Below are 12,040 nucleotides of genomic sequence, written 5' to 3'. Positions count from 1 at the left end.
CGTCTCCCTGCCCAATCTAAGAATAGGTGCATGACAGTGAACTGCTGACTAGGCATTATTTCTGAGCGACACGCTGGGTGGGCCTTACTCAGAACAGTGCTGCGAAGCCAGAGTCCGAACACGTGGCACAATACATGGATAGGTCTATAGCGCCTTTTAACAGCTCTTTACAATACAGGTCAATTACAAAACCAGCGTTAATACGGAGACCTTTGTGTGTAATAATATTCTAATTGCAGCAATAAGAGCATGCACCCCAGGGTTCATCTGAGTCCACAGATGCGGGAGGTGGGGGAAGTGAGGAAGAGGTGGCGAGGGCTGGGGAGAGGGGAGGGTGTGGCCTGCTGAGCAAGGTCCCCCGGGAAGCCCATTTCATGATCCCAGTGGCTCAAGTCGTCTTCTCGGAATCGGGGTTTAGGAGAACCTCCCTGTGGATGGACGTCGTCCAGATCCGCATCACAGCAGCGCGAGGGGCAGCTCCCCCTTCCCCACGGGACCCTCTGGGCTGGAGGGCCCCGGCCCAGCGCGAGAGGGAGAGGCGTGAGGCCGCGTCCTTCACGTCCTGGGAAGGGGGAGCTGGAGTGTAGGGTGAGGGCCAGGAAAGACTCGCTCTTCCACACGGTGGAAACATCAATGCCGGGCTGGCGGGGCGGCCCCGGGAAGGCCCTCTCCGGCCGCCAGCCGCCGGGTGGTGGGTTTCCAGCCGCGTCCGTGGGGCCTGCAACGCAGCCTGGTTGGGACGCACAGCGGGGGCCCGCGGTCGGCCAGGAAGGCACCCGGGCGGAGCTCCGCGTGTGGCCGGGGCGCGGGGGCGCGTGTGGCCGGGGCACCTGCGGCCGCGGCGCCTGCGGCCGAGGCGCCTGTGACCTGGGGCGCCTGTGACCCGGGGCGGGTGTGGCCGGGGTGCCTGTGACCGGGGCGCCAGTGACCGGGGCGGGTGTGGCCGGGGCGCCTGTGACCCGAGCGCCTGTGGCCGGGGCCCCTGTGACCGGGGCGGGTGTGGCCGGGGTGCCTGTGACCGGGGCCCCTGTGACCGGGGCGGGTGTGGCCGGGGCACCTGTGACCCGAGCGCCTGTGGCCGGGGCGCCTGTGACCGGGGCGGGTGTGGCCGGGGCGCCTGTGACCCGGGCGCCTGTGGCCGGGCGCCGACAGCCCCGGGAAACGTGCTGGCTGCGGAGCGGGCCGCGGGGCGCGGAGGCCGGGGACGCAGGCGGCGGCGGCCCAGCCGACGGCGCGCCGCCCGTGCTCACTGCTTGTCCGAATCGCTGAGGTTCACGGACATGCAGCGACACTGCTTCACCTTCTGGATCTTTTTGAGTCGGAAGGGCGGGTCCAGCCCGGGGCACTCCAGCTCCACCAGCACCGAGGCGACGCGCTGCGGCTTGCAGAAGGCGCACGACTGGAAGGACTCCTCCTCCTTGCGCACGTGGCGCGGGATGTAGAAGGAGTTGCACTGGCCGTAGCAGAAGCGGTTGAGCACCGTGCGGCTGCGGCAGCCGTCCTCGCTCACCGTCTGCCGCAGCGGCTGCGTCTTGCACCAGTCACTCTTGAGGTACTTGCGCTCGGTGACCACCAGGGCCTCCTGGCTGGACGCCAGCACCTCCTTGATCTGGTGCTGCCATCGCTCCGAGTGGTTGCTGCTGCCGTCCTTGTAGGGCGAGGGGATGGCGCCCGCCGGCCGGTTCTTCCGGGCCTCCGCCGCCTTCACCAGCACCGCCGCCAGGCACAGGCACAGCGAGAGCTTCCAGAACATCCTGCAACGAGACGACAGTCAGGGCGGGGGTGGGGCGGCTGGGGCGGGTGTCCGCGGGTCTCCCTGGTGTTCCTCGAAGGGGCTGCAGTCTGGGGCCGCGGAGGGGAGAGTGCTTGCAGAAGGCGAGGCGCCCTCCCAAACAGGGCCCCGCGGGCGCGGGGGTGGGGGGGGGAGAGCAATGGCACAGTTAGAGCACAAGCACGTGCTGATCGACTACAGGATTCAAGAGCAAAGATGGTCAAAAATAGCCCGAGCCGGCTGGCTGAGGTGCCAATAAGAGTTGATACCTTTCACCGCAGTTTCACGTAGTATTTGCGCACGGCTGCCCTATGCGCACTGCACGGCTACCTTATTTGATTCTCTGTGACAACTGTAGGTTGCAGGTGGCCTTATTATCCCTACTTTATTATGCAGGAAACTGAGGCCCACGGACACGGAGTCATTTGCCCAACGTCACACACGGCTAAGAATGTCCCAGGATTTCGAGCCAGGCATCTGCCTCCAGAGCCACCGAAAGGACCCGTCAGACATGGATGTGATCAAGGAAATTAACAAAAAGTAAAGGCAAGATCGGTGTGGGTCACAAGCTTCTGAACCATGAGTACCGGGCGGAGGGAGGGGGGTTAGGGGGCGCGCCTGGTGGGCTCAGTCGGTTAAGCCACAGGCTTCAGCTCAGGTCATGAACTCACGGTTGGGGAGTTGGAAACCCCCATTGGGCTCTGTGCAGACAGCTCAGAGCCTGGAGCCCTTTTCGGATTCTGTGTCCTGGATGGCTCAGTAGATTAGGCTTCTGACTTAATCTCAGGTCCTGATCTCAGGGTAGGTGAGTTTGAGCCCCAGCTCCGGCTCACTGCTGGCAGCCTGTGGGTGCAGAGCCTGCTTGGCATCCTCTGTCCCCATCTTTCTGCCCCTCTCCTGGCTTGCCTTCTCCCCAAAATAAATAAATCTTAAACAAATCAACAAATATGAAAGAAAGAAAGAAAGAAAGAAAGAAAGAAAGAAAGAAAGAAAGAAAGAAAGAAAGAAAGAAAGAAAAAGAAAGAAAGAAAGAGTACTAAATTTAGGAGTGGCTACAGATTAGGAAAAGTAATATTTACACCTCTGGTATTTGCTGTGGATAAAAAATTACATTGAACATCTGCACGGAGATACTCACGTTAACTCAAGCGAGTCATGGGTTCGTTCCTTGTAGTGGAAAACACTTCCCAGTCGTGAATTAAGAAGCTTCCCAGGCTGTATTACAACTGCCTTAGAGAATGCAATGGTAACCTACATGAATAGATTGTATCTTCTGTCTGCATATTAGGGCCTGGTGACACAGGTGTGCAGGGATGGGAGCTAGAAAGAAACTTCCTTTGAACCGTGTCTTGTAGAAAGTAAACCAAGCCTGACTGAAAGATAGATTTCTCTGAAGTTTAATTCACAGTTTCTATTGTAATATATTTTTTTAATGTTTTATTTATTTCTGAGAGAGAAAGAGAGAAGAGAGAGAGACAGCGTGAGCAGGGGAGGGTCAGAGAGAGAGGGAGACACAGAATCCGAAACAGGCTTCAGGCTCTGAGCTGTCAGCACAGAGCCCGACGCAGAGCCCGAACCCACGAACCGCGAGATCATGGCCTGAGCCCAAGTCGGACGCTTAACCTACTGAGCCACCCAGGTGTCCCTCTATTGTAATATTTACATTAATACCCTCAAGGGATAGCAGTGCCTCTCAGTAGAGATGATTCTTACATCCTGACGCCTGTAGTTCCTTCTTCACCCTCGTCAACCTCACCATCTAGAGGATGGTGAAGATCTCTTCAGATCTTCTGTCTTCTTTGCTCTCTACCCCTCCCCTGCTCTCGTGGGCTCTCTCTACCTCTCCCTCAAAAATAAATAAACATTTAAAGAAAACCCGCATGGCTCTTACATTTTCCTTTCATGTATAAGCATATTTAATCATCAAAATTCTATGAAATAGGTATTATTATTTCTCTCATTTTATAGATGAGGAAACTGAGGCATTGAGAGGCTTCACAATGTATCCAGATCACATGGCCAGTATGTGAAGTATTTGAGTCCTGGCTCCAGGTGAGTACGACTATCTCATTGTTAAAAATATTTGTGTTAAAACATCTATGCTAAAATATTTCTTTATGTCATTATTATTAGTCTAAGCAGAAGCCACAAGAGGCTTTTGCAAGTCATCTCCCAGAGAATTCCTTCATTCATCAAATTCTGTTGAGTATTTATTCTGGAATAAACTCTGTAATAAGCCTTGTGAATTCCAGCACCTCCCACAAAGGCAAAGCTCAAGTTCTTACAGTGTCAGATGAGCCCTGACAAGATCTGCTGTCCCCATTCTTACCTCGCCATCCTCGTCACCTATACTGTCCCCCTTGCTCACTCCGCTCCAGCAACACTGCCCACCTTTCTGTTTATAGAACATGTGTGGAGTCTTTCTGCTGTAGAGCCCTATGTTAGCCTTTCTCCCAGATATCTGCACGGCCTTCTCCTATAGTCTTCAAGTCTTTGCTCAATTATCACCTCCCCAGTGAGGCCCTCAATGGGTAACTTCACCAAAACCCTAGCATTCATTGTCTCCTTCCTCCCTGCTAAGTGGTACTGAGCATCTTATAGATTTGAATGATCTTACTGATTTTTGCATTGTCTGACTCCTCCCAGTCGATTTAAGGTCCAAGAAGGAAAGAACGCCTGTTGATCCATTATTACATGTCTTGCAATCAGAACAATGCCTAGCATGTAATAGGAACTCAATAAATATGTGTTGAAGGAACCATGGATGCCATGCATTTTATTGCCTTCAACGAGCTTGCAACTCAGAAGTTAGAGAAAGGCATGCAGGGGACAGGGCTAGTTTCAGAGGTACAGGTTTCCATGGCACTAGTCCTGGAATGGAGAACATCCGAATCGCTGGGATGCTTTACAGTGGAGATTCCTCACCTCCACCCCAAAACCTTCTGAATCAGTAGAGTTGAGGCGGAGTTTGAGATCTGTATTTTCAAGAACCGCTTTGGGTGATTTCCATTGGTCCCGTGGCCCCCAGGGGATAGTGGAGGCACAAGGAAAGGGCATCAGCTCCTCCTTGGAGAGGGGGCAGGAGATGCCCGGGAAGGGACAGCTGAGTGGGCAGCTTTAATTTCATCCCTTCCAGGCAGTGACACTGCCAAGGGTGCAGAGTTAGATAAATGTAATGACAAGAGGCAAGGGGAGTACCAGTTAGAGCAGAGAGGGGAGAAGGGGAATGATTTCCTTTTTGGGTAAAACTATTTTGGGCAATACCTTTTTTGAAATTTCGAGGTCGAATTTTTAACGGACTTTCCTCATGGCCTCCTCAGTTCTGCACATGAGTTGTTGTGTGAAAATGACCATGCTTCCAGCAGACTCATGGCAAGCAATGGAGTATTGGACTCATTCAACATACACAGCTTATTATATTTGCAGAAAGATTTGTGATCTCAATAGTCTCTTAAAAAGAAAGTATGTTGGTTCCATTTTAATAATTTCCAAAATTATTAACATTCTGGGTAAACACAACCAAAAGTGTGCAAGTTCCAGCCAGGAAAGATTTACAGAGTCAGCCCGGTCCTCCGGCCTGAGTTCCAGGCACAGCTCCCCATGCATCTCTGATAGGCTAAAAAAATGCATGCTTTCACTCACCAGGTCCTCGCTGTTGTCAGGGAGAACAGAACTAAAACACGTTCTGATCAATTTGGGGCAAAAGCCCTGAGAGTCACAGTATTAGATGTGATGATTAACAACATGCGCTCTTCGAACGCTTTGAAACATTTTCAAAGCATCTGGCAATCAGCCTTAGAAGTCATGCCTCACAAGAACCGAAGAAGAAAAGCGAATCTCCCATGTTAAAGATGAAGAGGCTGATGATAGCTAGGTGACTGGGGTCAGCCCAAGCTCCTCTCTTTCCTTTCCTCCATCTCGTATCTTTATTCCTTCACATATAGCAACAGGATTGCCAAGAATCTGGGATCTCAGTGTCCTGACAGGTGAGTAGGCAAGAGGTATTGGCTGCAGTGACTGTTAGGCTATATCCCCTCCACTTCAAGGGCACACTAAAGAGTTTTGATCCTGGCACATGATACAGTGGCCCTTAAGTGTGTGGGGTTCCTCGGGAGCAAACATGCATGCCGCTTCTTCAGTTCACTATTTCATACACGCTTGCACACACACATCGGTGGCCCCACCAGGACCTGAATTTAGCACTCCAGAGTCCTGCTTTGTCTTGAACCACTTTGCGACTCAGAGAAATGGTTCACATACAATTAACCTTTGAGGAATGTTGCCATAACCAGTGGTACCAGAGCAGGAACGTCCTTCGTCATCTTCCCCTCGCATCTTGTGTTTGGCTTGTCTCAGAAGAAACTCGTAAATAAATCCTGTTGGTTTTATTAACCATCCTTGTGGCCTGACAATATTATAAATTTGCAAGGGATACTGGACCCTAAGTGCTGATATGCTAAGCAGTGTGGGTTGGTCAAAATAGGTTGTGGAGAGAGAGAGAGCTAGCAAAAGTGCCTTCTTCTTAAGGAACAGCCCAGGGCCTGGCCTTTGTTGGTTATCAGCACTGGGGCTACACAGGCCAGGGTAGTATCTAAGCAGCTAAAGAATACCTGGCCCCTTCTGTCTGCCTTTCCTAGAAGTGTCCGGGGGTTCAATAATAGGAGCTTGAGCAATAATGCTTCTTAATTTCTAGGAGAGGCTGCGGCAGTGCTGAATGCTCCCTGCCAAAAGGTGTCTGCAAGTGACCAAAGGCCAAGGGTTCAGTTAGGCTGAGTGACTCACTCCCAGAGTGACCTTGTTTCGTTTTAGAGGTCAGGTCAAGGCAGTACAGAGCTGTGCACGAGTGGTGGGGAGGACAGGGCCCAAACATTTCCTGTGACCTGAGAATTCTAGGCCATCCTTGGCAGGTTGAAGGGAGGCACCCAAGGCTGAATATCGGCAGACGTACCTGACGTGAAGTTGCTCCCACGCATGGCCCAAGTGAAAACAGGAATCCAAGTCAAACAGTAAGCTCCAAACAAAACCCCCAACAGGGTTAGAATTTAGAGATTCTCTGTGTGAGTTGTACTATTAGCACCTCGACAACGAAAGGTACTTCATCTGTGACATGGATTCTTGGGCTGGGAGGCAGAGCCCGAGGTCTCCAGCTAGAGGGGAATGTTGCTTGGCTCAGGCCTCCTCCTCCTAGCCTAGATCGCTCATCTGCTGAAGCCACTTGCTTTCAGCAACCGTAATCCGCTGCACACTATGGCCCAAGGGCTCCCCCCAACCTGAGGTCGCTTTTGTAAACAAGGCCATGTTGAACACAGCCACGCCTGGGCAGCTACATTTTCTTTACAGCCGCTGTTGTGTTACAAAGACAGAGTGAGCAGTGGGAACAAAGATGGCGCGGCCAACCAAGTAAAGATAGTTACTACCTGGCCGTTCACAGAAAACTGCCAGATCCTGTGCCAGATGCTTCCTCTCCCCATTCAGTCATTGCTTTCTTTCTACCTTTGTGCTCTTTTGCTCGAAAAGTAGCTCTGAGTTTAAAAAATTTTAACTATGGAACATTCAAACGTAGGGCAACCTAGAACATATAATAAACCCGATCTACCCACCACCAGGATTAAAACAATGTTAATATTTCCCATCTTTATTTTGCTATCTCTTTCCATTTTTAAAGAAATAAAACAATATAGGTGATTCTAAAGTTTTGCCCTGCTGTCCTTCTACACTCATTGAAATGGGCAGCATCGTAGAGTTGGTTATGTCATTCCCACTAATGCTTTTCCATGCTTACGGGTTATGCTTTGTGTATGAGGGCATGTTTGTGTGCACACGTTTGACAAATAAATATAAATATATTTATATATATGACATGTTTGACCTTTGTGTATATATATATATATATATATCACTACACTCTTGAGCAACTTTATTTTACTTTAACTTTTTTATTTTTTTGAGCAACTTTTTTTTCCTTAAATAGTTTATTGTCAAGTTGGCTTCCATATAACACCCAGTGCTCATCCCCACAAGTGCCCTCCCCCATGCCCGTCACCCCCCTTCCCTTCTTCCCCACCTCCATCAGCCCTCAGTTTGTTCTCAGCATTCAAGAGTCTCTCATGCTTTGCCTTCCTCCCTCTCCCCAACTATTTTCCCCTCCTCCTCCCCCATGGTCTTTGAGCAACTTTTAAATTCAACAATAGGTGTTTGAGATTTACACACGTAGATGTTTTTAGAAGGAGTCTGTTCATCTCCACTGCTGAATCTTAAAAAACAGTTTATAAATTCACCTTACTGAGGGACAGTGAAGTTGCTTCTGTTTTGTCACTGTGACCCACAGTGCAGCACTGAACAGTTTTGTGTGTAGTTAGTTGCCCACTTGTTAGAGCTTTTCTAGAAGAGAGACCAAGAAGTGGAGAGCCTGGGTTACGGGACATGCACACCTTGAGCCTGACTACGTTTTGCTAAGTTACCTTCCAAGTGCTTATACCAGTATTCTCTCCCCTAAGGAATATGTGAGTCCCTGCTCCTCCACATGCTTGCTAACACCAGGTGTTCCCCGTTTATTTCTTTTGACCTCTCTGAAAAATTTGAAATGGCATCTTATTAGTATTTGAATTTGCATTCCTCTGATTATAAGAGAGTCGATCACCAAGCTCAAATAAATACTGTAGTCGTCCACTGAAAGGGCAGGATTGCAACTTATTCTAAGTAAGGGAGGGAAATTAAAATATTAACAAAAGGAAAAATAAGTACTAACTGTAAATCTTCCAAACTGTCACAAGAAGTATAGGAAGTGGCTTGTGCTTTCAAAGCAGAAGGATCAGGGCACCCCACATGACTCAGAAGTTTGAAATCCAAATAGATTCATTTAGTTTTCCAAGTGACATTGCCTGAATGGAACACTGACTATCGTTTTATTCCAGGAGAAGTTTAATTTCATCTGGAAGAATTATATTATGTTTTTAAAAAAGTTTTCAACCAAAGAAGAAACGATACTATCATTACTTGCTTTGACTTCTGGATAGCAAATGTATCATTTAGGAATTTGTAATCAGAGTTCTTAATCTTTGAAAAAAATTGTCGGGATGAGCTCAGTCTGGGACATGTAACACTGAGGCAAGATGGCAGCAAAGCATTACGTTCAACTAAAATAATGGATGGGAAAGCTCTCTGAAAGCTGTAAGCTCATACACACAGGGTTGCTTTTCTCTAGAGCAGAGCCACTGGGGTATGGGAGTGAGAACACGGCTTCTGGGCCTGGAGCTGCCCATCTCATGACCTTCTGTGACTCACTCCTAAGCTTCTCCGGGTTCTCCTCCGTAAAATGGTGTTAATGGCACTTGTCACCCCCGTTTCCATGTTTCTGTTATGAGGCATGTGGCACTGAGATCCAGTCATAGCAGAAGAACTCTCTGGACAAAAAGGACCATGAGTTTTATTCGAAAGGAGGGAAGAAATTATGAGTGGTCCATTAAAGATTTTGTAGCCAGGGTCCTTGTACTCTGAAGCCATTAAGCAGAACCTTCACCATCATCATCACCATCATCATCATCATCATCATCATTATTATTATCATCATCATTTTCAGATGAAGATTTTTAGGCTGTGGCTCAAGGAATCCGTCATACTTCAGTGACTCTGCACTCCTCAGGCTCTCCTAGGGCAGCCTTGTGTGTTTAGGGTGAGCTTCTGAAACAACAGGCTTCCACTTCCTTGACAGCAGGGTAACGATTTTCTGACCGTGTACACATGAAAGTCAGAGTGGCCTGTCTAAAACGCTTTCAGCAAGATCAAAAGTGTGCTGGCCAAGCACCCCCATCAACCTTGTTCATTCTCTACTTCAAGCTACTTTCTTTCACTTGTAGTGTGACAACGCATAGCAGAGGGACAGAGCGTGTACCAAAGCCTGCCATAACTGTGTACCCCCAGCTTACTTCCTCTGGAGTTCATGACAAGAGGAGTTTTATTCTTTCTCTTTAGTCTTTTGATGTGTTTTACTGATCTTTCTCTCTCCGGCTTCCTCTTAGGGGTTAGTGTTCCCCAAGGATTTTTCCATACCCTTGTTTTCTCCTTCCTCACATTCCTACTAAGAATTTCATCTGCGCCAAGACTTCGGCCACCAGCTGCTCTCTGCTCATGATTCCCAGACCCCACCAAATATTCTTCTGGATGCCCTGTCGGCACCTCAGATTTGATGTGTTCCAAATCTCATCCTGTTTTCTCACGTATCTTTTCTGAAAGCTACTATCTCAGAGAAGAGCACACCACTTATCCTTTCAGCCAGGCCAGGGAGATGAGAGGTAGGGCAGGCTCTCCCGTTGACTTACTACCTGTAAATACAATGCTGTTCAGGTACTGGAGCCAGGCTCTTCATGGGTGCTTCCACATACCACAGAGTACAGCGTTGATAGATCCAAGTCAATGACTAACAAGATATAAGAAACAGCCTCCTGGCAAAGAGTTTAACTCCCTGATAAAGAGAGACAGGCCAGAAGAAGTGATCATTCTGGTCTGCGTGGTGGGGATGCAAGGATCCGATGACTGAAGCTACCGCAGCTGCCATAAGGATGCAGCATGGGACGGAAGTCAAACCTTTGCCATATGAAGCACAAAATGGAAAGCTGCTGGATTCTTGATTATGTTGGAATGCAATTGAGTTAACTATCTTAGAGTTACTTATCTCTGGACTTTAATGTTGTCAGTGAATAAACTCTTCAGGATTTAAATCACTTTTATTTGGGTATGGAGAGTATCCTAAGTTATCTTCTCCCATGGTAAATCCATTAATAAGATCTTATCGTCTTTCTTGCCTCACTGCTAAACGTTGCTGTTACTACCTTGGTCTGGGTGCTCATCACCCGAATATTACACCAGTCTCCTCACTGGCCTCCCCGGCTTGACATTCACATACACATTCCTATCAGAATGAACATCCTAACATGCAGATACATCTATCCCTTTCAGTTAAGCCCTTTCCAGATTTCCCGCCATGTACAAATTCAAAGTCTTTGGCACAGTGGACACAACTTCTGTGACCTTTGTCCCCTCCAGTCCGACCACATTATCCCTTCACCATATGACCTTATGCTCACAACATACAAAACTTTGTCTCTTACCACATGCAAGGCTGTTTTCCACCTGCAAACATGTGCACAGTTATTTCTTTTGTTTCTCTGACCACCACTGGGCATTTAAGTTTCATTCAAATGCCACTTCCTTTGTGACACCATCTGTGTTTCCTGTGTTCTTCATTTCTGCCATCGTCATACCTGCCTCATTACAACCACAGGGCACGGTATGGCTATTTGTTGCACTCTTTCCCTCACTGGAGTGTACGTTATTGGAAGATAAGATATTTAACTTTGTTTCTATAGTGACTTGTGGTGGGTCTACAGAATAGTTTTAAATGCTTATTTATGTATGAATGAATGAAAGGTTGAATGATTATGTAGGTTTTAGCTACACTAGTATAGATGTATGTGAATGCTTTTATTTTGATGTTTTTTTGGTTTATTTATTTTGATTTTTTTTGGTTTATTTATTTTGAGAGAGAGAGAGAAAGGGGAGGAGAAGAGAGACAGAAGGGGAGAGAGAATCCCAAGCAGGCTCTAAGCTGTCAGCTTAGAGCTCGATGTGGGGCTCGATCTCACCATCTGTGAGATCATGACCTGAGCCAAAATCAAGAATTGGATGGTCAACCAGCCAAGCCACCAAGGTATCCCTATTTTTAAAAAAATTTTTAAATGTTTATTCATTTTTTGAGAATTAGAGAGACAGAGACAGAACACAGTGGGGGAGGGGCAGAGAGAGAGGGAGACACAGAGTCTGAAACAGGCTCCAGGCTCTGAGCTGTCAGCACAGAACCTGATGCGGAGCTTGAACTCATGAACCACAGATCATGACCTGAGCCGAAGTCAGACGTTTAACTGATTGAGCCACCCAGGTGCCCCAACATGTCCCTGTTTTCAAAAACTATAAAGAAGAACTTGAAATGGGGTTAATTTTTCAGTAGTAATGAGGCTTCTATGCAAGCCTTTAATCATAACGATTTAATGCATATTAAGCTATCAAAATCAGAAGTCAACATAACTTTTAAAAGTAGAATACTTTTTTTTAACCATCTAATAAACCGTTGCTTACAATTCAGTAGTCATATTTTTGGGGGTCCTTATCCTCCTTTTATTTCAAACTGTTGTCCACTTCTTTTTGTTCTTTGTGCCACTGACCTGATGTCTTTGTCATCTCTCATCTTCCCACTGGCAGAGGTACAGTCCTGGG

At 48.0% G+C, this 12,040-nt stretch overlaps 1 protein-coding gene across 3 annotated transcripts in view; it reads right to left on the bottom strand.

Annotated features, from left to right (window-relative positions):
- Window positions 1-1,147: 1,147 nt before the first annotated feature.
- GREM2 (gremlin 2, DAN family BMP antagonist) overlaps window positions 1,148-12,040 on the bottom strand; it is a 108,788-nt gene continuing 97,895 nt past the window's right edge. For 2 of the 3 annotated variants that reach the window (XM_039217415.1, XM_039217416.1), the window contains exon 3: window positions 1,148-1,754. In XM_039217415.1, the coding sequence (XP_039073346.1) occupies window positions 1,247-1,754 (508 nt within the window). In that variant the 3' untranslated portion in view covers window positions 1,148-1,246. Of the gene's footprint in view, window positions 1,755-5,035; window positions 5,186-12,040 lie in introns of those variants that run through there. The other variant, XM_039217417.1, reaches the window with a different exon arrangement.

This window comes from Hyaena hyaena, unplaced genomic scaffold (assembly GCF_003009895.1).
Source record: "Hyaena hyaena isolate Hyena2069 unplaced genomic scaffold, ASM300989v1 scaffold_686, whole genome shotgun sequence".
Lineage (NCBI taxonomy): Eukaryota > Metazoa > Chordata > Mammalia > Carnivora > Hyaenidae > Hyaena > Hyaena hyaena.
The sequence above is the reverse complement of the archived record's forward strand: the minus strand, read 5'-3'. Positions and strand labels throughout refer to the sequence as shown.